Genomic DNA, 25,718 nt, shown 5'->3' on the forward strand with positions numbered 1-25,718 from the left:
ATATCATAGTGTTTCACTGCTGGTTACCTATATTGGCCTGAGGTTGGGTGGTGGGGAGGTTGGGGTCATGTGAGGGCAGTGGCAGAATCCAATATGCCTTCTAGTGTATCCACATGGCTTTGACCATGCTGTCATCCTGCTGAGCACTGCCCCATCCAGGTTCTAGACAGTGGCTCCTTCTCGCCATGCATGCTGCTATTGGATTTGAAAATGATGATGGAATGAGGCTTGACACAATCAGGATAGGAGTAAGCGTTGGAAGCGCTCACATCTCACACTTCCCAAACCAGCCTCTAGGCCAACAGGTTTATGGGATGATCATTTATTTAGAACACAGGAGCAGAACAGGTTGGCTTTATAGAACAAGTTTCCTGCATTATTCCTTATTATTCACTTTCCTATCACTCCTTATTGCTATTGACACCAGGCAGATGCCTTTGCTGTACTCTTTTTTGGGTGTCTGCTTACAACATTTTTTGTTTCAGCAAGCCTATCCAGACATGCAGAATGTTGTCATATGTGTTAATCTCATTTTGGTTTACTATTAATCTTAATAATCCCTAAAAGGTTTGTAACTACCTGATTTTGTCTTTCGTTGACAATTTTAACGTGGTTTGTATTTTGCTATCCTCTTAGAGGTTTTGTTACCAACAAGCAGTATATCCGTTTTGTTAAATAACAATAAAATGAATATTTTTGCATGAGGGTGCATATAAAACATGGTTGCAGGAGAAAGTCGTTGGCAGGAGAAAGTGAAGGAAGGCGGTTTGTCCTTTTAATGAACTGATGTTTTAATGTATTTTTAATCTCCTGTTGGAAGCTGCCCAGAATGGCTGGGGAAACTCAGCCAGATGGGTGGGATATAAGTAATAAATTATTATTATTATTATTATTAACTTCATGGAATTGGCAACATTTATTATTATTAGTATTAGTATTTTACTAAAGTTTCAGTGGGACTGGGTAACAGCTGGATTTGTCATGAAAGTAGAAGTTGCTTCAGGTGGCCAACCATTACCCATCTGTTGGCATGTGGCTTGTGTCAGCAGGTTGTGCTCTATACTTGGTGTTACACGCTAACTCTCTATCTTTTAAACTATCCTGTCCAGAGACCTTTGTTACCTAGAAGCTGCTGGCATGGCCTCAGTTTTTGAAATGGGGGGGGGGGAGCCAGCCAACTGCTTCCCAAGACTCAGTCTGTGTGCTGTCACTGCTCATGCTCTCCCAGAGATGTGTTGGGAAGAAAAGAGAACTTTTTCCCTCCCATGAGTTGCTCTGCTTCCTAAAATTTGTGCTGTTAGAAGAAGAAGAAGAAGAGTTTGGATTTGATATCCCGCCTTTCACTCCCTTTAAGGAGTCTCAAAGCGGCTAACATTCTCCTTTCCCTTCCTCCCCCACAACAAACACTCTGTGAGGTGAGTGGGGCTAAGAGACTTCAGAGAAGTGTGACTGGCCCAAGGTCACCCAGCAGCTGCATGTGGAGGAGCGGAGACGCGAACTTGGTTCCCCAGATTATGAGACTACCGCTCTTAACCACTACACCACACTGTTAGTGGGACTAAGATTAATTTCGAGAAACAGGAAGAGCTGCTGAGTGTTTCACCTGTATATACCAGCCGCTCCAAATACTTACTTTTTGGCCTATATCTTACATTTTCTCCAAAATGTTCCTTCTTCAAAGAGGACTTTGTGATCAAAGTAGACATGTTTCTTCTTGCAATAGGAATTTATTTGCTTGCTTTCCCCAGTAAGCTGATATATGTGAAATACAGGAAGATGATCTGCATCATAACCGTTTTGCTGAGAAAGGTTAATAGCATGCTTATTAAAGTAGAGATGGTTTTCTGCGTTTTGTTTCAGTGTGGCATTCAGCTGCCATAAGTTGCCCCCATTAGATATTTTGGAGAAGCACTGCTAAATTATTTTAGCTCCTTTAAGTTTCTTAACTAGCAAAAGGTTATACCAGAGTTCATGATTATGGCTTTAATTTTACTGGAAATGATGCAAGATCACTTTGAAAATTTATGAAGAATTTTGTTTAATATCTCTTCTTCTGTGGCCTGGGAATTAAAAATAATATGCTTAGATGGAAATATAGTGTAGATTATTAGGAGCTATGCGTTAACACTGTTTTACTAGAAGAGCATCATATTCTAATGGTGTCATTGCACTTTTTATTGAATTAAATCACATGGATCAAATAGCCATTTATCTGATCAGAAGGGAATTACTTGGCACACAATGAACTGAAGAATTGCAAGAGGGACAATTCCTCCCAAATAATAATTTTCACCTGAGCCATGGTCAGCAGCCTGAGTGATTCAGATGCTATCACCTTTGCAGCTACTGCTCTTTCAACAAACTATCATGAAAAGGAAGCGACTGCCTTAAAGATATTCAGATGATACAATTTCACGGTTATCATTGTATTACTGCACACATACCTTTCATACGTGACACACACACAAAGCGGCTCCAGGCAGATTAATGGAAGCTAGACCATTCTACTGACTCCATGTCTGATGTCATGAGCACATACACACATTTTCAATGTCTCCCTACTTCCCTGCCTCCCCATATCAAATGGGGGTGCAGGGAAGTAGGGAAGTGCATGGCATCTTGGGTGAAGCCAGGATGGGATGTAGGTTCCTATTGAGAACAAATCTGGGTCATAGACCACAGTACCACTATTTTTTTTTCACTAAAAGAACACCATGTTTGACACTGACTTCGTATTGGACATGCTTATTTTCAAAAGCATATCAGGCATTTTACACAGTGATCCTTTAAAGTTTTCTTTTCTTTTCTTTTAGCCCTGTGATAATACAGCCTGAAGATACATTTCAGTAAATTTGATAACAAACTGTTATTGTAAAGTGTTCATGATCGTGGATATCTGGTAGCTATTAGCTATTATACATTACCATGGTGACATTTATATGGGGTTATGGGGTTCTCATCCAATTGCCTTTCTTGAGAAAGGTTCAGCTTGAGCACAGTTCTGCTCCTTGTTGCATGACTTCCCTAATATATTGGATAGATACATACCGAGAAAAGTGGGACTCAGTGGCAACTGTTGCAGTATGGAGTGTTGCAGTATGGAGTGCTCCTGGTTACTGTGCCATTCAGTCATCTGTACCCTCCCCCAGTATATTTATTTGATTCTTTCTGTTATTGTGCACCACCCCTAACATAGCCACAGGGTATGCTCTTTGGGCTGTTTTGGAGTTCCCCTCTTAGGGTCTTACACCTCCTCGGCCATATATTTAAAATTATGAAAACCTTTGCCACCCCTTATGGATTTTTCAAAAGCTTGTGTTATATACTTCCAAGAAATTTTGGGTTCTCCATGAGTCTTCTCTTGACCTCTGAATGGTGATGTTTTGTCAAATGTAAAAAGTCAGGCTAGCTGACTTTTGTCATCAGTCTGAGCAGCCTTGAGTATGTGTAGGCTTCCTTGATGTGATCCAGGAGGGCTCTTCTTATGTGCTATCAATAGAACATCTATATAATCATATAGCAAAATAAGACCTGTAGAGGGGAGGACAGTAGCTCTGTGGTAGAGGTTGAACACAGAAGGTCCCAGGTTCAATCCCTGGCACCTCTGGGTTTGGCTGGCAGAATCTCCTACCTGAAATCCAGGAGAGCCATGACCACAGTCTGTTGACAATGCTGAGCTAGATGGGCCCATGCTCTGACTCAGGGCGAGCCAGCTTCCTATGTTCCTAAAGAGAGATATGACAATATATAAAAGAAACACTAAGAGAAGAATCCAATGGTGCTTGGGATGGTGGCTGAGAGGCCACTAGATGCTGCAGGCTTCCTTCTCTGCTCCCTGCGAGAAAGATTTAGTTCCAGAAGGCAGTGGTGTAAAGCTCTACCATGTCACTATTCTGCTCCAGCTCTATATTCACTTGTTATATTTGTCTATATTAGTGTATTCTCAGGCAGGGGTAGCCCAAAGACTATTTACACAGCGGAAAATAATATATTGAATGAGGCCCTTATAGGTTTTCAGTGATTTCAGTTCTGTGGCCTTAAAAATGTATGAAAAAGAATCAATTACTAAAGAAATAAAACCATAGTACTCAGTAAATATTTTGGAGTACACAGACACAAACACAAACAAATAACTTCAGAGCAAAAGAATAATCAACAGAAGTGTCTGTGATACATGAAGATTTGATGAGGGGTGTATGAGGAGAAAGCTGGTCTAAATGCTGAAATCTAATATGTGATGTGAGGGGAGATATTCTGTATTCTTCAGCTGTTCCACTTTGTAAGCAAGAGAGTTAGCAAAGAAAGCTGGCTAATATGCACAAAAGAAGCAAACTTGTTTGCCAGGTCCTTTGATACTTCCTAAAGAATTATTCACCTTCTACAAATCCAGCCGTACCGATTGCATCAAAACACTAAACAGATTAAGGGAAACATTTATCCCTAATCTAACGAAACAGCATATTCAGCTTTAATGACAGGCATGAAACATTCACCAAAATGCAACAAAACAAAGTACCTACACTCTACACACAGTTTAGTTTGAGATATCCTTTATTAGACCAATGTGTTCATGTATGCTGTTTCTAACTAACTGAAAGTGAGCAGATTAATATCTTGGTATATGCATGGATGTAGAATGACAGTTTTATGAGACTCCCCCCCCCCAACACAAAGTAGGTATTATTCATACACACTAGGTCCCTGATTAGTTGTGGTAATGAAGTAAATATAATGGCCAGGAGCTATAGACACTGGTTTGGATTCAAAAAAGTGTGAGGTTCTTCTGACACAATCAACACAACCAAGTTAGTAAAAACCTTCAAGCTTTTATTTTTTCTCTCAGTAGTCCAGCAAAAGCATACAAGGATCTGGGAGAAGCATTGGTTATGGGCTATATATGATGGACATATCACAAAAATGGGCACTGTGTTACATCAAATGATTCAGGTTTTGTATGGCCTTTAACAAACTTATGGTGGATAAGCTTATTTTATAACTGGCCCTAAAGCCTCCCAAACAGGGGTGGGCCTTGGTAATATGCTCCCCTGTACAAGGCCATTTGGTGCCCTCCCCCACAGCCCTCGCAGTGCCGGCTTAAGCTGGGCTTTGTGAAGGAGGCAAAAGGCTCTGGAAGGGTCCTAAAGCCCTCCTACCTCCTTTTCAAAGCCTGGTAAGGAGGTGGGAGGACTCTAGGACCCTGTCAGAGCAATCATGTCTCCACCCTGAAGCCTGGCAAGTACCGTATTTTTTGCCCTATAGGGCGCACCGGTCCATAGGGCGCACTTATTTGGGGGGGGGATAAAGAGGGGGAAAAATTATTTCCCCCCCCCAGCCCCAAAGAGCAAAGAAGCCATGACAGCGAGCGGGATGGATCCTGCTAGCTGTCCTGGCTTCGTTTTTAGCTTCAAGGCTGGGGGTCCGGGAGCGAAGGCGAGGTTGCGCAACCTCACCATCGCTCCTGGAGCTTGCGGGGCTGGGGGCGGGGGAAGCCTGAGCTTCCCCCAACCCCAGCCCCCAGAACGGGTCCAGGCTGCTATCCGCAAGCCTAGGGAGCCCGGCGGGAACTCCCACCGGGCTCTCCAGGCTTGCAAATATCTGCCCGAAGCCCAGGGTGCGCTCCGCTGCGCTCCCTGGGTTTCGGGCTGCAGGCTGCTGTCTGCAAGCCTTGGGAGCTCGGCAGGAAGTCGTGACAGGCTCCCAAGGCTTGCGGATAGCTTCCTGAAGCCTGCATTTGCCCCATAGGACGCACACACATTTCCCCTTCATTTTTGGAGGGGGGGGGGAATGCATCCTATAGGGCGAAAAATACAGTACTTACCAGGCTTTACAAAGGCATGCTTCTTGGCTGCGCACCTGATGCAACCTTACTGCACACTGCCCAAAACCCACCCCTGCCCAAAACCATAGTTTGAGAGAATCCTTGCAATGGAATGTAATTACTCCTCTTTCTTCTGCTAAAGGATATAAAAGAAAGGGTTGTATCCAATGTGTTAGCCTGCTAGAACCATTGCACAAGAGCTTGCTATACTGGAACTGTTGTGGCTAGGTATTTTATTTTTGTCCTCTACAAACTTTGCGTATAAATACCAACTACTTGCTTGTGGAACCTCTTGCCCAGTAGCATAAGACAACCTGGTAACAGAACAGGCTCAGTGCTAACTCTGCAATGCTGTGTTGTATACCAGTCAAAATCTGTATGCATTGTAGACAGTAAATCCTTTGGGAAAGTGCCCATAACTGCTTTGTATGGTCATAATGTCTATTTCTGTGAGGATCTTGTCCCAAATATATCTCTCAGAGGACATGAGTGACCACCACATGCAGACAAATGTACCATCCCTTGACATCTCTTCCAACTAGTCCTTTGAGACCATCTCAGAATTCCATCCAGCATTTATTTGAAGCTGTTTGAAATATCTTGAAGTGCCAACAAGAAAGGCCATTGGAAGTCTCTTTCCTTGCCCTTGCCCTTATATCCCTCTTTGAGTGAGAAATAAAACCCTGTTCTCAAAGGAGATTCTCTATCTGCATACCTATACTGCTGATTTTTTTAATAATTACCTTTAAAGCCTGAAACTTTACTGTACCTGTCTACTTGTCTTTGACTTTCCTGCAGTGACATTTCAGGTTTGCTTTTGACAATTGCCACATCATCTGCAAACAGATGTATTGTGTGTTCTCCATTATTGATACTGACATCATTAATTTTGCTATTGCTCCTTATTGAAATTGCCAGAGCTGCAATAGACAGGGCAAAGAGCAGGAGCCATAACAGACAACCCTGTCCTGTTCTTTGCAGAGTAACAGGGGGATGAATCCTATCTATTTGTCCTCGTAACTTCTCCCAACTCTTTGCAAAGCTGCTCAAGTGTGTGCCAAAACCTTTGCCTCATATCATGTTCTGTATAACATCAATTTCATAAATGAGCCCTCCAAAATTTGCAAGGTTTTTTGACCATTGGAAGAAATAATAGGCATAACCATTTTTTTAGTTTTTCAAAAAATATAGTATTTATTCAACACTTGACTAGTGTTTTCTGAGATTTGTCTCTTGGGCATGAAACCCATTTTATCTCTGTGAACATATGCCCCAATTCAGCTATAACTGAAATAAACATTATTAGAATTACACTGTGTGGCATATGTGCACATTCATATAATTACATTGTAAGCATACCTAGGAACTCATGTTAAATTTAGTAGAATTTACTTCTGCGTAGACAGGTTTATTATTGGGCCATAGGTAAATTTAGTTTTGAACGAGTACGCCAAAATCATGAGCTACTGCCTGCTCCCATTAAAATCTAAATTTTATTTAAATAATGCTTTTTTTTAAAAAAAAGGATAGAGAATTTCTGAAGGCATTTCTTTTGCCATTTCTAGCTCTTGCTTAACTTTTACTACTCAAGCCCATATCAGCAATTCTATGAAGTATGATTCATGTGATAAGCACTGGGCATTAGGTTCTGTACAAGCAGTGAATTTTCAGATTTTTGGAGGCGGACATGTAGTGTTGTCACTCGCAGGACACACATTCATTCTGTGTGCCTTATCATGGTCTCTGACCAAATTTTTTCTTACTTAATAGCACTTAGAGCTTTTTGGAGGAAAAGCTGGAACTGTTCCCCAGAAACACATGCAGCACTTCTGCAGTAAGTTTATTTTGACAGAATGTCTCTTGCAAAGACACCATGATGAATAATATACTTCACCATTCCAATGCCTGGAACAGTTGGGATTTTTTTTCCCAAGGCTATAATTCATTTGTTTGTTTGTTTCCATGTATCAAGGGATTGAGCACAATCCATGTGCTCAACTTGTCCTTTAGCACAAGCATATTTTGCCTTTTCAGTAAACAATGTCCCGCCATTCACACCCTCTTAAATGTGAAATTGATTGGATCCAATTACAAGCATTCTGTGGTCTAATCAATTTCATCATTCCCAACTTGGGTGAAACAATGCATGTGAGTGGGTGTAAATTAGATGAAGGAACAAAAAAGTTTTTCCCATTCAACTATATGTATAGGTTCCCCCAATTATATAATTATGAATCTAGCAATTCTAGGTTAAGGGTTGTTATCACATTAGTGATAAATTGTTCCCATTGCCCCTTAGAAATAAAAATCTGTACACACCTGCAGAGGCATGTAATGTTTAGGTGTAAGATTATGGTTTGTAGAGTTAAATTTTCCACAATGTATTATTGCTAGCATGTATGCTCTCAGTATAATTCAGCATGTATAATTCAGCATTTTTTTCTTTGATCACCTTGGAAAGAGTTCTTTTTCAGAAGAGTCATGCCAGCTCTATAGCTGTATACTAAGTGAAATGTTAAATATCAGCTACCATACAGACAAAATGATGAAACTATTTGCCAAGTTTTAAAGAGAGTGATATGGCAATGAAATCTTTCAACAATATGCTAAAAATATGATAAAGCAGAAACTCAGAGATAATTCATTTTCAACCCCTGCATTATCACAATTATTCAGGCTGGAAGAATAAGATATTATGACAGACACTGGGGTATTGCTGAAAACAGGAAGACCATGTCTTGTTACTTCCCTATCGTCAGTGGCATTTCATGATGTAAAATGAGTGATCTGAAGTCATCACACTGCAAGTTCTCCCATCCCTAGTAGCAAATAAAGTAGAGAAGAGCCAAAGAAACACACAAAGCATCAGATATAATATCCTGTATCACTATATGAGGCTGATTAGCCTTCAGCAGTGTGGTTCTCTTCAGATGTTTTGGATGTCGAGCCTGATTGCCCAAGCCAGCACAAGGCCCTCAATTTGCATGGCTTTTTTCTTTCTCTTTCAATAATAATTTACCACACTGAGCATTCAGTCCTAGTTGGCTAGTTTTTATTCCTACCAGATTTGCTTGTACTTCTGCAAACCTTGGGGTTTCCCCTAAGCTCATTCATATCTCCCCTCTTGTGGATGAATGGTGTTGATTTGGCTAGCACTTGGCAAACTGAGATGGTGATGGATATATAGGCTTCTTCCATCTGTTCTGTACTAGTTACCTCAATTACAATATTGTTTTCCCCAGGAAGGGACACGCCAGATGAAGACTTTGGTCCTAGGAGGTCCTCTGACATTTCCTTCGGTTTGAGGAAGAGGCGATTGGAAGGTAGGGCATTGCATGCACTTCAGAGCTTAATACGTACTATAGAGTAAGAGGACCAAATGAGCTGTGTAGTTAAATACATAGCAGGCAGCTAGGTTTTTTGCTTTTCCTTAGGTAGGTAGAGTGTTGGAGAGCTCAATTCTCAGACTGAAGGCATTATATGTGAAGAGGAGGCTCACTTGTCCCATCAGCACCAAAGGAAACTGTGTGTGTGTGTGTGTGTGTGTGTGTGTGTGTGTGTGAACTTAATTGTTTCATTTATTTCATTTATGAATTTCGTCCCATGAAACATATTAGCAATAAAAATCCCAGCAATAAAAACATCTGTAAATGCAGTTTCTAGTCTGATGCAGATAGCCACACATCATATGCCCAAAACAAGTTGTTAAAAAATTATTTTATTTTTTCTTTTCATGATTACAAATCAATGAAACAAAACCAAACCAAACAGAAGGAAATGTTTTATTAGTAGTTCATTAATGAGTTTAAACAACTAGATGTCTCTGAGTCACAAAACACTACAAAGAGCCACAAACATAATTAAAAATGAAATAAATATTTAGATTGTTTGATCTGGTATTTTAAACCTCAGTATTTATAAAATATATAATACTTTATATTACATTTGCTCTGTCATTTCCCCCAACCACAAATTAAAACTCATGAAATATTATCAATGTACAAAGCAATGAGAATAAGCCAAAATCAGATAACTTTAAGGTCTGGGGAAAAATAGCTGATATGATTTTATTACTCTATGTCAAGATTGTGCATCTGCTGCAAAAATAGTCATTTCCCCAACCAATATATACATATTTTACTTAGAATTATATCTTAAAGCAAGTGCAGAATATACCATAAAATATAGAAATAAAATTTATCTGCATTTTGTTCTGAGGGATTGTTATTCACTTGAAGTTAGGTTTGGAACATTTATTTGGAGTGGCTCAAAGTTTCAAATCAATCCTATTTCTAAAAAGGTCATAGATTATTACTGTAAACCAGGCATCAATTGTTCAAATTGTTTTGAGCCACACTTTGGCTGAAATCCTGTGCTCAGTTACATTCATGCAAGTCCAATTTAATTCAAGAGGAATTATGCACAGGCAAACCTGCTCAGTATTTTAGTCTGGGGCTCTCAAGATCACCACATGTTCTATGATGGCCTCCATGCCAAAACGAAGAAAGCAGATAGATACATGTACACTGTTATGTGGGAATACAAATTTAATGTTTGAAATGAATTTGGCAACTCCGGTGGATATTGGAGCTCATCATCAGTTAGTATTACACAGCTGGGGTGCCTGTTTGCAGAATCAAAATGATAAAAAAACAGAAAAACATTTTCCACAATTTCAATAAATGGGTTTTGGCCATAATGAAATCTCTGGTCACTTCCACAAGGATTTCATTTCCTAAGACTGGCCAGTTTTTTTCTCCATGAAGACTAAATACTTTTTGTTATCTAGAACATGATTCATGTAAGCCTTTAAAAGCATGCACAATATTATTCCTATTGATGGAAGTCATTACAACACATGCATGGAGTTACACATGTATTCAAATGCTTTGCCAGCATAGGAATGAGGCCCCCCTCCCAAATACATTTTTAAAACCACCTTCATCTGCCCTGTGCTCCATTAATGTCTTTTATGGATGCATACCAAAAAAAGAATAAGTTCTAAAGTGGAACACATGCATGCAGATAATTCATTCAAGTCTACCTATCTTGATTTCCTTCGCAATTTTCAGTTAGGAACTTCAAAATCTTTAGGCACTGATTCCTTTCACTCCTCTGAGTAAAACAATATAGCTTGAGATGTAATCATGAAGATTGCTGGTTATGAGTGATTCTGAAAAGTTCAAGAGAGGCTACAATTCCCATCATTACCTATACTAAAGCACACTGAGTTATCTGATCAATACTTGATGCAACAAGGTTTATTAGAACAATGCCTTGACTCTTCAGAGGATAATATTCAATCCGTGTTTTGTGAGTCGTTCTTGAAGCAGAATAATGTGTGGCATTTGCATTTTACAAATTTTACATATCAATTTAGATTGATATGACAAAACAACCCCCAAGTTTTAAGTTAAGCTATTCTCATTGAGATAGCTCTATCTAATTAGACTTGGATCCAAAGGCTGTATATGCACCATGGTTTTCCAGTCCATTTCCCACTGGACCCTTTCCAGCTCCTTCCCCTTTCTGCTTCCCCACAAAAGCTGTCTTGAGAATTGGGGAACCCTCTAGAGCAATATATGATGCTTCAGGAGGAAGGGGGGGGGAGGAAAAACAGGCAGTCAACCTTCCCCGCCCCCATCCAGGAGTGTGCTTTGAGCTCATGCATGCTGCTTATTGGATCCTAGCCTAGTTTTTACACAGAGTTTCTGCTGGCAATTACAACCCCAAAATACAGCTGTGCAACTTATAAAGAATTGTGCCCCATTATATGGAAGAGGATGTTAATCTTTCCAGTGCAATATTATCTGCAGGATATTCATAGTCCATATTTTAATTACACACAACTCACAGAGCTTTCACGCAAGTTATTGCATCTTTCTGTGGTCCCAATGTCCTTGGGGCAATAGCTGTCAGATTTTAAGGTTCACAACCCAGCTTTAGCTACATCCAGCAACAGGGGACTCACTTCAATATTTCTAAACCATATATGTCTAGCTTCCTGCAATCAGATATAAGGACTAATATAGCAGGGGACTAATGTACATTTATGTTTGCGCCGGGGAAGCTGTGATTCTCCAGAAGTTGTTTAATTCCAGATTCTATCAGCCCCAGACACCATGGCCAATGATAATGAAAGATGGCAGTTGGAGTCTGACAACATCTGCAGGGCCACAGGGTTCCCTGCCCTGATTTAATGTTGAACAGCAAGATGAATTTTTTGTAGATGTAGTTTCCTCATGTAGTGATGAAAATAGATGCTCTTGATGAAGTTCCCCATTCTATAAAAGGGGTCATTTGTTGTAATCAAATACACTATTTTTTTCTCCTAAACACACACACACACACACACACACACACACACACACACACGGTGGTGGTGTCACTGCTGGGACCCACATTTGGTCAGGATATGACTCATCAGTTGTAGACCAAAGTTCTCAGGAATGCACATACTCAGGGCGTTCTTTATCATATTCCCTGGCAACCGGTGGTGTTAACTTAAAAACCACCCAACAGATTTTAACCCTTTTCTAAGTTGTTGTGGGGTTTTTTAATAATCACAGGGCATGAGCCAATACACTGGGAGCTACTGCCTGGAAAAGCTAAAAAGACACAACAAGCAATGGCACAGCTCTGGCCCATATGGACCTCAGGATTGCAGTTAGATTCACATATTATATTATATATAATGATGAACAGCTATATTTAGAGGTGCCACCAGAATTTAGTTCAGTTGACCATCTCTTACTGGAATTAGCTTAAAAAATTATGTATTAAGCATCACCAAACTGTAAAGTGAATTACCACATGCATAGTATCTTCAGGATATTCTGGGCCGCACAATTGCAAACAATATGTAAAAAGCAGACTCTCTCATGATTCTGCCATGGCACTTTGCATTATATGAATGGATGCTTTCACAAAATGAGTGCAATCACCCCCCTTAACTCACTTACACCAGTCAGAACTATAGCTTGAGAGTAGAACACATTTTTCACACAAAAGGTCTAAGGAGCCATCCCCACCATCTCCAGCTAAATAGATCTCTGGTAGCAAGGCCTTGAAGCTACCTGACTCAACATAAGTCACATTCTTACTTCACATGAGTGACCATATGTATTTAAAAATAAGAATATCGAGTTCTACTTTTCTGTGTTACAAGCTTTTCTTGAAGATGCATTTGTTATGGTACCAAAAATAGTTTTAATGAATACCTTGAATTCAGCAGCTTCCTCATTTTTGTCGTAGTTTCTAAAGGAAACCACAGCATTTAAAATAATAATAATCAAAGGGTGAACTTATCACATCCATACTTGCCTCCCCAAGACAGGTACAAATAAATAAGGCAGCCCTAACGATGCCAGATATCTAAGCTGCCACAAGGTAGCCATTATTGTTTGAAAAATACAACTACATGAGTCATCTCCTAATTATATAGCAGACCCATTTGTAATCTATGTTATCTTTTGGTCTGTTATAGTTTCAAGAATTTTGCTTTTGGCTTCAGAAAGTAGGCAGTTTAGTTGCCATTATGAGAAGCTATTAGTATGAGGATTACTGTAATAGTGTAGCAAGACTGATACTTTTAAGGCACAATCATGATCATTCCCATTAATGAGTGCTAATCCCCACATCAGATTCAAAGTGAGCGAGTGACTTTACTATTCTTAAGTGCATGAGAAGTAAAAGCAACCATGTACTTTGCTTGCCATTGATTCTACTGAAGTCAGCAGGCAAAATTTTGCTATTGACTTCGGGCTCTAATGCCAACCGTTCAGATCTCTCCAGTGTCACATTTTCACAACAGAGCCTTTAGATTACATGGAGTACTTGGAATACCTTGGTTCCTAGCTTAGTGAATTCAAATATGCCACCTTGTACAAGATTCATCTTGTATCACTATACTCTCACACATATTACTTTAAATTTGTAACTGGAAACAATATTGAATAGATTTATGAATTGGATTTAATGCACAAATTGGCAATGTGATATGTGTGTGTGGTCTTTTGATATGCTTAGGTCATATCCTGGCTAAAACTCTGAATTTTAAAATATTACTGACTCTACTGCATGATTCTCAACATGCTGCATGCTAATGAAGGATCCACAGAACCATGATACTAGTTATGTGAATTCAATACATATTATCATATTCATTTAAACATCCTGCCTTTCCTTCAAAGCCCAAGTTGATGAGTTGAAACATTTGAGCCTGGGATTGGCTCCAAGAGCCTGTTTGGTGGGCAGGGGAATGATATATCTTATGTGAGCAGGGAAAACTGTGTGTGTGTTGCATGCTTGATTCACTGGTATGAGCTAGCACAGTGTTAATTGGATCCCACCATGATTTATGAAATATTACCCCCCAGACAACCTTCCTATGAACGTTCCTAATATAATGCTTGCAATTAGTGACTCATTCTTATGGATAGTTTGCACCAAGTAACATCAAATGTAGTCACTGTTTCCTTCTTAACCTTAGTTATTTCCTTCAAAGCTAATTTCAGCAAGAACCTCAAATTATTGAATGATTAGTTCATAAAAATATTGCACAGGGATAGTTAAGTAGCAGCAGATTACTATCCTGGTATAAAATGTATATGTGCTACATATATATGCGAGATGAAAACTGTCAGTTACAAGCTTCAGTTTAAGATAGTACAGTGGAACCTTGGTTCCCAAACTTAATCTGTTCTGGGAGTCTGTTTAATTCCTGAAAAAGTTTGGGAATGAAGGCGCAGCTTCTGATTGGCTGCAGCAGCCGGGTGTTTGGCTTCCAAATAACGTTTGAAAACCAGAACAATTACTTCCAGTTCTCATTCGTTCAGGAGCCGGAATGTTAGCTCCCAGGGAGTTCGGGAGCCAAGGTTCCACTGTATAGCATTGACCCATCTCATTTTATCCCCTGAACACATGGGCAATGGGACTTTTAAAATTCAAGCCCCAAAGAAAACTCCAGCAAAGCAACTTACAGTAAGAGGGACAGAGATGAGGCAACTTTTCTGGAAAGTAAATATAAAAAGGACTCTCTGCATGTATAGATCTCAAATCTCCCTGAACAGTTCTGCACAAAAGGCAGAGATGGACAACCCTTATTTCTGTTGAGGGCCATTTTGTCTCAGGGGTAATATATTGGAGACTGCATGCTGGCAGTGGATGGGACTGCAGCCACCAATGGGGAAACTGGAGCCAAGAGTGGGTGGAGCCAACTCCCTTTCCCTCCCTTTTGGCCACTATTTTCTCTCTGTTACCTCATTTCCCTCTGGATTGTTCCCCTTTCCCCAACTTGTATGAAATTAGATCAAGAACCACATGATGCCTATCCTTGGTGTAAGGGCAATGGGGAACAATCTGCATGGTTGAAAATACTTATTTGCATTGATTTGAATCTGGCTTATACACATAATTGTGATCTGGATTGTACTCGATGCAAAACTAAACTCATTTCAGAGAGAGAGAGAGAGAACGAGAGAATATTTCCTAATGGCTCTTTGGAACCTTATCAGTGTTATATACACTGTACATATATAGTAGATCAAATTTTACACTTTCTCTAGATTCATCTTTAAAATACAATTCTTAAAAATACATGTAAAGCATATTACCCTTTTCAGACATTTTACAGATGAAATCAGTGCATGTGGGAGGGGTTATATCTCAGCGGAAGGCTCTGTCTTCCAGTGTATGAGTGTTTCTTATACTATCTGAAAAGACCCCAGTGCATGCAAAGAGGGCTCTCTTATAATGTTAGGGCATGCTGCTTTTCCAGAGTTGCCGAACAGATGAAGAATCCTCTGCTTTTACAACTGTATGTATGGAGGACTTTGCAAATGGTACAATGAATGCATGAACAATGGAGGCAGAGCCTGCTGGCCTCATACAGAAAATATCTGAAAAGGGCTTATTGTCTTACCCTGTGGGCTAGTTTTACATGACACAACACTGAATGCCATTTTAAGAGTTTGCTAAAACTTTCCAAGTTTCACTTCAAAAATTGGGATGTTCCATTTAACCTACAAGAAAGGTTGCTTTTTCGTAAGGTCATTTTTAACAGCTGTTAATTAAAATACAAAAGAGTAAATGAATTCTATTTCTTGGTTTCCTGTTGGTAATATGAAAATCAAATTTAAAAGTGAAGCCTTGTGCGACCTTTATTGTGCCTGTAACAAAATATAATACTTGGGATTTGAGAACAAAGCCTGGCAGATTAAAAGACACTTCACTATAAAACTGAATAATAAAAGACATAATTAAACAGGTTTAACATTGGTTTTGTAATTCATTCATAATTAAAACAATTCTGAATGTTAACAGATTTTTACTAACAACGGAGAATCTGTATGTAGAAAGAAAGCAAACGGAAAAAGGGAAAAGGTTTTGTTGGCTTAAGACCATGATCCTCAAACAACAATTTCTGGGTAGTTCTAATAAGGTCAATGGACTTACTCCAGAATTGAGGCCTAGGTCTCACAAAAACAGGAGAACCTGTGTTTAGTCTCTACCACTTTAGGCTCTGAGGTGAAGGCTCATCAAGTTATGATGATTCTCCATGAAAAATATTCACACAGAAAGAAAATTAGCATGTCATGTTGAAGGCTATGCTACCACCATTCGTGCTCACATCGAGTTCGCTACATGCTGTGATTCCTCCCTCCCCATGTGCAGCAGCATGTGGTGGCTGTGTGCGCTGTGTTTCTGAATTGGTTTCCCTAAGTCATGCATCTCTACATGAGGGAGTGGCAAGGCAGCGAGGAGCAGGTGTGGTGTAAGAGCAGCAGCGACGGCAATTCAACATACCCAGCACTGTGCCTGCACCACCCTGAGGTCTCTGCTGCCTTGCCCCCCCCCCCACTCCGCTGGCTGCTACTGCCTGTATCACAGAACACTGAATTTTGTGAGCCCCAAACTGCAATTTGAGAATTACAGAATTTCCACCTCATTTGCTCTTCATGAGAGCAAGAGCTAAGTGGCTTAAGTACTATAGGCTTCAATAGCAGATGGCTTCGTTATGCTTATATTTTCTTTTTAAAAACATGTTGACCTAATATGGCTATACTATTATCATTATGATAATGGGATGGAACCAAAATTAAGAATGAAGATGATTCTATGTCAAAAGGGCACAAATATGAAATTGCAACAGTACTTAAGGTGCTTTCTTTTCTAAGGAGATACAGTAGCATCTTTTTGCATTCACTTCCTTGTTGCTACACACTGATCCCTCTTTGCTTGACATTTATAGTCTAGCAAGAGGAAATTAGTTCTGATCCAGAACTTGGTAGGTTGTCATATAAAAACATCTGGAAAGAAAATGTCTATTATTATGGAGATTTGAAAATTGTATTAAATACTTAAGTGCAGCACTGTGTCATTCGTTTATTTCTGTTTCTTTTGTTTCCAGTGTCATTCAAAACACAATCAGATTATACTATAAAAGCATCTTCATCCACCTCAGAGATTTCTGCTTGGATTATGTACTGATGCCTTGTAAAATTGAGACTTAATTCATGATCCCATGTGACTATACTCTGCTGACAACTGCCACTTGTCTCTTGAGTCAGTTCTCTTGCTTGCTGTTTGTCCTCTGAGAGACCTGTCTGATGAATGTTTCGTATACGTAGTCTCATGTACTCCTGGAAAGTGGCAAGTGCAGAAATAGGAGCCATCAAGTCGTATACTTCAATTTGCTAGTGCCAGAAGATGTAGCAACAGCAGCACCAGTAGTAGCAGCAGCAGTAACAGCAGTAGCAGCAGCTGTGGCCTGACTGCCAACATAGAGTGGGTCCAAACAGGCCACTTTGGCCGCAAAGAAGGAGTGGATACAATGCAGGACTGCAAACAGGTTGGAAAATTCCAACTCCTGAAAGTGAAAGCAAAGAAGTCAAAGGTAAGATTAGGCCACCTTTTCATCTTCCACAGCACACCCAGCACTCTGTTGTAGAGACAAGCCAACAGAAGTTTAACCATGTCAAGGATGGTCATCCATCATTGTGGAAAGCTGCAGTATTTGTTGGCTAATGAAGAAACACCTTCTTTGGATAACATGCACTCAAATATTTGAGTGGAATGCTACAGCAATTTTATATTGGACGTTTTAGACAATGAATGCTAGAAACTAAGCCATGACTTAGCATGGAAAAGAAAATTTGTCAAAGAACTAGAAAGAAGAAAGTTAAATTCACTGTTTATTTCTACAATCCATGGGCTAACTCATCCCCCTGCCCCTTTGGTAGGTAGAGAAGGATAAAAGGAAGTGGACACCAATCAATGGGCTTGAACTGGCCACAACATTATTGAAAGAACATGAAAAATGGGCATGTGGGGTGGGAATTAAGCTATTATGAGGAAAATCAGGCATAAGAAGGTTCCTGAGCTGAGCTACTAAAACACTGCTCCTTGTATCCCACCTTTATCCTGAATCATAGCGCATTCTCAAGCTGCTCCATTCTTGTGACCATTCTGCTTTTTCCCATTGCAATCAATATGAACTTTTTGCTCTCCCAACAGAAGTGACATTTTCCAGTTCTACACTAGTCCTTGTGCCATCTGAAGTGCTCAACCTACCTTGGATCCTTTCCTCTTTACAAAGGTAAGCACAAGGTCTTAATATTTCTTACCACATTCCTCTGATAAAGTTTGCAGCCTCCTTCCACTAACTAAGCAAATCCCTTTTGCAATGCTGAGCTTCCTGATAACCATGCCGAGCCACAGTCTTGCTCACAGCTGTTATCCTTTCTTCTGGTTCTGTCTGCCCCAGCGGGGATCAAAGCCCCTGACCAAACCCTCCTGGGCAGCATTTGCAGCCATGTTACTTCAACCCTTGGGAAGAATTGCCTAATGGGGCCCATTCCATTTGTGACCTTGATGGTCCAAAAGCTTGTAGAGGAGATTCTGAATAAGGAGGATTACTAGAACCTGGGGATGCTGCTTATCTCTTCCTGTGGAGATGGAAAGCCACATTCAGTGGATGGCATCTAAGTCATACACAGAGTTGGAACCACTGCAATGGAACTGACTAACCTAAGCTTAATGATTTAAATCAGTTTAAGTTTAATATGACTTAGTTGGATACAAGCCAGTGTTTTGAGATTTCTACCATCCTAGTGCAAAATGTTCTAATTGTTAAGCCATGTTTTATGACAAGGTAGGCTACTATTTTCAGAATAAAAATATCCTGCTGCATGTATACTATATCCACTAACTACAGTTTAGTGTTCCAGGTTCATGATGATTACCTGCAAATTACATTAATTTCATGTTACAAGTTAGGAAAATTAAAGTGGTTAGATGCTTTTTATGAAGTTCCCTGCTGAGTTATGTAAGAACGAGCGAGTTCATCTATCTTCCTGGATAGGCAAGCACTAGACTGAAACAAAAGAGAAAGGGAGGTTTCTTCCCGCTCTGAACAGAGCCAATAGAAACTAGAATATAGCTGTACCTACATTTCCCAATCTGCCTTGAGGTCTAAAAGGGGGAAAGGCATTATGTTTTCTTAAAGGGGCAGAATTATTCCTTCTACCTAATACTAATACACAAATTTGCTATCACGAAATAACTGACCCTTGTGGGGGGCAGAACAATGCTAATACTTAGGCTTACAACATACTTTGGTTGTTAATCTGGTATAGTCTTGTACCTTTTCACAAATTATGACACTGAATATTATTACTACAACTATGAGCAACTTATGATTTGGGTTGCATCTGACTGAAGTCATATTGAATACTGGACCCATTAAAATCAATGGATAGTACTATTATCCCCACATAGCACTGGAGACACAGATACCAGCCTACATAAAGGCCATCTAACCATGGCTGGGCAAGATTTGAGCCAGAAACTCACATGTGACACTCTCAGTCATTGCAGCACACTGGATTTCAGCATTAATAGCTACTAGAATCCTTCAGGAAATTGTGCTCATGTCACAATTCTATTACTTTCCCCATATTTTACAACACTGGCAAAAGATCACTGTGGGATAAGGTGAGGATATCATCAATATGCTGATGACGTAAAACAGATCAAGGTGAACCATTTTTCAAAACTTGCTTTTGACTATGACTGTTATTGATAATGGTATTGTATATTTTATGGGGTGGGGTTGTAAACCCCTTAGAGCAGGGCTAGTCAACCTTTTTATGCCTACCACCCACTAATGAATCTTTCTTGATGGTAAAATTTCCTTACAGCCCACCAGTGCTCGATGGAAGGAGGATTCAGCTTGTGCCATAGAACCCCCTACTGCCCACCTGGAATTCTGAAATGCCCATTAGTGGGCGGTAGGGACCAGGTTGACAACCCCTGCCTTAGAGGTTCTATTTATAGTTAATTAGTATACAATTTTTGTTAAATAAAATAACATTGGTTGGGGGGGAAATCTTACTCTATGTTTGGAATTAACAGAGTGATGGATGAGTGACATAAATGGATTGGTTTAACCTCTTTGCCTAGTATTTTATAACTAAAAGTAATGGGAAACTCACAAAGACTTAACAAAACATGATGATATTCCCTCTCCACAATGCTGGCATCATTTAAGTTGTTACATCTTCTGTAAACCAAGGAACAAAACAGAAATATCCTATTAGCTAAATGTGGAAACAGCAAAGAGGATGTGAACTTAAAGGATGTGTTCTCTGGGATGCTTTCTGCATGAAATATAAAGCACAGTGTCCCCAAAACAAATACAGTTTTAAAAGGCTGATTTTGAGCTTTCAAAAACAGCATTATAGAAAGCTGTCCTTTTTCAAAAAAAATCTTTACAATCAAAGGGTGAGGAATACACACTAAGCAATGAAGCATGATGCTGCTGTATTTCTATAATGCACTTGGTAATTCGTAATTAAGGCTGCATTGTAAACAATGCCAAAATTTGGCTAGCTTTCTTGCTTTTCACCATAAATAGTAGACTAATGAGTCTGACATTCTCAAGGAGCATTTCACATTTCTTCCAGGTTTTTACTAATGTGTGCTTTGAATATATTGGATTGTAGCACTAAGTTAAAGTCACTTAATGGTACAATTGATCTGCTGGCAACTTGATTGCACAATAGATTAGGAGGGACAGTGGCAGGAGAGGCTGTGCCCATTCCACCTTTAGCTTATTTAAGGGGGTGGCCAGGTGCAGGCTGCCCATCACAGGATTTTTCACCCACCCCAGTATGTTAGTGGTCTGCCCAGTGGGGAAGCAGACGTGTGGCATACAGTCTTTGCTATGCTTTGCTTGGTCGTCATGTTCGGGGGCAGGGAGGAATTTTCTTCTGCAAGCAATTTGGCATGTTTTCACCTACCTCACAGTAACTGTTACAACTTTGGCGGATAAGGCATTGGGCTGGAGGATACACTGCTAAAGGGGTCTGGGAGGGGTGACTCTGTCCAGGAATCCACACAGGGACTGATGGGCCAATACACTCTTCAAATGGCAGCCTTTGTGGGGTTGTGGCACAGTACAGTGTCAAACCCACTAGGCTCCTGTCAGATAGTAGGTGTGTTGCCTGATGCTGGATACATGCCCAATGCCTAAGCCAAACCTACCCTTTCCTGTAATCAATAAAGTTGTGGCCTAATTCAACCCAATACCAGTCTCCTGTGCTCATTCTTTCAGCCTTCCCTGTACCAGTTGAGGACATCATGTGCCTATGGCGGCAATCCTCTGTTGTGCAGCAGTAAATCTCACATTTCCAAAAACCTGCATGTGAACCAAACATATGGAATTTAATCTGGAATAAACTCCTCTCTGAATTCTTTTGAGAAATGTATCACAAAAAAACAAGTTTATTATTGGCTGGCAATTCCCAATGAGCCAAGATTTTTTCCTTAGAACTGTACCTGAGCAAGACTTCCTCTATCACTGAAGATTATAAAACTAGATTTAGTGTTATTTTATGTTCAGTTTGTAACTAAAGTTTTATGTCCAAGCGGGCAAACATGACTGACTGGTCAAATGTGCAGGCGGCTGCTTTAATAGCACGGGCTTCTCACTTGTCAGGATCTATATATATATTTCCCCTGTCAGAACTTACCTCACAATGGAGAAAGATTGCTAGACATACCCAGGTTAATGTTAAAGCTACTGGCCAATAAAATATTCTGTCAGTGACTGCACATCAACCCACATTTGAATTCTCTGTTCTTGATTAAACATATAGGTATAAGTGCAGGTGAACGGGAATTTGCTCTTTTATGAAGTAAAGTCTGACAGAAAATGTAAAATGCTCTGACATGCTGCTCTATGCAATCCTGAGACACATGCTCAAACACTTTTACAGAGAACAGGATTTCACAGCAGTACTTATTGCAGGAACAAGACATGACATGTAATAATTTATCCTTTACTCACATGCTATAAGGAAGCAGTAAAAATGAACATATGGTTGCTGTCCCTTGCCCCATTTTCTTCCCTGTAGATGAGCTGTCCTGGCATCAGATGTCTCTCACTTTGAGGGTTTGCAGGTTATAACAGAAGCATAAAACAGGAAGCTTCTTCTTCATAACATGCAAAAGTCTAGGACTCAGACCAGCGCCACACAATTCAAAGGGTTGGTGCTGACCTTCAAAGGCCTTGTATACCTGAAGGAGTGCTGCCACCCCCATCATTCAGCCCAGACACTGAGGTCCAGCGCCGAGGGCCTTCTGGTGGTTCCCTCACTGCGAGAAGTAAGGTTACAGGGAACCAGGCAGAGGGCCTTCTCAGCAGTGCCGCCCTCCCTGTGGAACACCATCCCATCAGATGTCAAGAAGAAAAATAACTATACAACTTTTAGAAGACCTCTGAAGGCAGACCTGTATCGAGAAGTTTAAATGTTTGATGTTTTAATATGTGTTGCAAGCTGCCCAGAGTGGCTGGAACAGCCCAGCCAGATGGGTGGTGTATAAATAATAAAATTATTATTATTAAAGTAAATAGTCTTCATTCCTTCTCTTCTATATAACTCCACAATGTATAACCACAACACATAGACAAATCCACTAGCATTCCCCCACCCACACCATAACTGTTGTTACAGCAACGCTTTCTGACAAAGATTAGGAATCAGAGGGAAGAAAGATGTACAAATTCTGTCTCAGCACAGTCTGCTGTTACCAGGTGGCTGAGAAGCAGGAATGGCATCAGCTACCTGATATAATAAATGAAGTAAGTATGTGGCATAATTTCACCTGGGTAGTTTAGTATTCATAGCATATGCTAAGCTCTGCCAAACCACAAAGTTGAAATGCATATCTAATAAATATCCGTAGCACCCTTTATCACAACGTATTGTTATGAGTTTGGGGGAGGGGTAGACTCTCCATAATCTCTAGACCCAGTAAAGAGCTGGAATTTGAGAAACTCATGAATTCATGAGGTAAGAAAAGTCTGGTTAATTAAAAGCCAAGTGCTGTTGCATTCAGTTTAGGATCACAAGCCAAGGCAGCTTCACATAGCTAGCCATAGAAAAGCCAAGCCGTTAACATGTTGATGGCCCATGATGGCATCCATCTATCTCAAGAGACAATGGAGCGCACCCCATGGGACTGCTATGTAAGGAGCACTCAAGTGACCTCCCTAGAGTACAAGCAGTGTGTATAGTTACAGCAACAGCCTTTTTGTATGTGTATTAAAAGATAGCTAATACCTTAAATAACTGGACTAGCTACTGAGGGGCAGACTTTTACACTGAAGGAACTGTCCTCTCAATGTCCAATTCCATATTGAATAAAGACTACAATGCATCAACCTAGTTATTGGCTTGGCTTGGCTTTGCATGCAGCTCTGTCTGATTTTAAGTTTACTTTTTTCTAGTTCTCAGACAAAATAGCAACAGAACTAAGTGTTCATCTTGTTATTTAAGCATCAGTACATGAGCCTAAAATTTTGTTGTCTTCCCTGCCCCTGATTACTTGATCTAATATCCTTCAGACAAGGGAAACATATTGGAGTTCTTGCTTTTACCTTTGCTTCAATCTGTTTAGTATCTGGATTTTGGAACAAGAATTTGATTTTGCTCTTGCCATCATCTGAAGACCCTTTAAGCTGGGAAAACTTGTACCGCCATAGTACAGCCTAAAGGGGGGGGGGGAGAAGAAGAAGAAAAAACATACACAGGAACATCAGCACACAAAATATAAGCAGAGAAAAAGTACTTCTAGGGAACTTTATAACGTACCAATGATAATAAAATTAAACAAGAGCAGTGTTCTCTGCTCCGAAGTCTCTTTGATCATAAAACTGCATCACATTTTGACAGTGTCTGGCTCAGAGCAGTCAGGCTGCATTTGTGAAATGTTCGTTGAAATCCTTTTAGCTCAGCCTGACCCTGGTTAACAGCAAAAGATAGAAATAAAGTGAAGACCCCAATTTACACTATGTCAAATATGTGGTAAATAAGCCAGACTTCACCTCCTGTCCTGAGCACCTATTTATTGCAGATTAACTCATTTTCCTAGTGCAAAGTTAGTGTTCTGATAACTTCCATTTCAATAAAATTGGCCAAATGGGCTGATTAATGTTATGTAATGGAGCAGGGTTTCCAAATGGCTTCCTACCTGAGGGGGAAAACATAGGACTATCATCTTGTGCTTTAGTACTTAGTTCTACCCATCATGATCAAACTATATCTGTATGCCCATTTCTAGGTGAGACAAATACACCAATCAGATTGCCACACATGGGACTTTGGCTTCATTCAGCTCTTGCAAAAGCAAAGAAACCATCTGTAATTCCAAAACTGTAACCTGGAGCAATGGATCCAACTGCCTTTAGAGAAATTGTTCCCCAAAGAATGATGAAATATTACAAACTACCTATCAAGCAAATTCTTTGAAGCATCATCTACAAATCCCAACACCAAAAATTACAGCCTATTATTATTATTACTGCTACTTATTTAAGGTCCCAGGGCTGGTTACAACAATCTGAAATACAATATTAAAAACCATTTAAAAACTTACAATGACAAAGAATACAGACATAAAAAATAGGGTAGGCTCTAAAAATACACATCTCAAGTGTCAAAGGTCAGGGGAAAGATGTAGCCATTCAGCGTTCACTGAATACGGGATGTGAATAAATTGTCATCTTTAAGTTTTCGAGATGTAAACATGGGCTGCTATATGTAAGCCTTATGAAGATATTCAAATGTGAATATCTAAGCACATTCAATTCAAGGTCTCTCTGGAGTCTGGTTGTGCAGAACTGTATGCATTTAGGCTTTCTTAATGCTCTTTAAGTCAGGATGGGGCCTACCACCATGATCCTGCTCCACACTCCATTTTGTACATAATTTGAATATTTGCATGGGGCTACTGTTAACTGGCCATCAGCCAAAATGTACTCTTATTTGCTTGAATTGTTTGGAATTAGTAAGACCAAGATACTGTCCCAAACTCTGCCCATTTTGAGGGTCGTGATGGAATCACACAACATAGTGGAGCTATGGGTCAACAGTGCTTGTTTTTCTGGCAAAGTGGCAGGTCTGTGGGAGTACTTATTCATGTGAATGTCTCAGCATCATGTACACTTGGTACAATAGTGTAGCATCCAAGCTTTTTACAGCAATCTAGCATTCCATTCTGGGTGTCAGGATTCCCTCACACAGGTTCACTCAGTTCAAAACTAAATTCAAAACTAAATGTTAGAACATATTATAATGTAATATACAATGAGTGCATTGGGATCTCTGGGCTGGGGAGCTCATGTTCATAAATGCACATTTATAGCCAAAAATTATAACGCTTCCAAAAGCCAGTATAAGTTTGGATTTTCAAAAGTAACAGGTATTGCTGCTCAGCATCAGAGAAATATAATGGTTTTATAATGGTGGACAATTTTATAATTGTTTGTATTGTAGTTCTTTTTTCAGTTTAATTGAAGCCTCCCTGAAAATACTGTTGTATTTACATACAGGGT

At 39.9% G+C, this 25,718-nt stretch overlaps 1 protein-coding gene and 1 long non-coding RNA gene across 4 annotated transcripts in view; both read right to left on the bottom strand.

The window, feature by feature from the left end:
* Positions 1 to 9,518: 9,518 nt before the first annotated feature.
* Positions 9,519 to 14,509, bottom strand: LOC309349178. Its single transcript, XR_014159800.1, has 2 exons — positions 12,184 to 14,509; positions 9,519 to 12,149 (listed from the first exon to the last, which is right to left on the bottom strand). It is a non-coding gene; the product is annotated as an uncharacterized lncRNA (long non-coding RNA).
* Positions 14,510 to 17,183: 2,674 nt separating this feature from the next.
* SNTG1 (syntrophin gamma 1) overlaps positions 17,184 to 25,718 on the bottom strand; it is a 224,270-nt gene continuing 215,735 nt past the window's right edge. For all 3 annotated transcript variants that reach the window (XM_081874379.1, XM_081874378.1, XM_081874380.1), the window contains 2 exons: positions 23,763 to 23,873; positions 17,184 to 17,687 (listed from right to left, as the gene is read on the bottom strand). In XM_081874379.1, the coding sequence (XP_081730505.1) occupies positions 17,493 to 17,687; positions 23,763 to 23,873 (306 nt within the window). In that variant the 3' untranslated portion in view covers positions 17,184 to 17,492. The remainder of the gene's footprint in view (positions 17,688 to 23,762; positions 23,874 to 25,718) is intronic.

This window comes from Podarcis erhardii (assembly GCF_964252035.2).
Source record: "Podarcis erhardii genome assembly, chromosome: 8".
NCBI classification, from domain to species: Eukaryota; Metazoa; Chordata; class Lepidosauria; order Squamata; family Lacertidae; genus Podarcis; species Podarcis erhardii.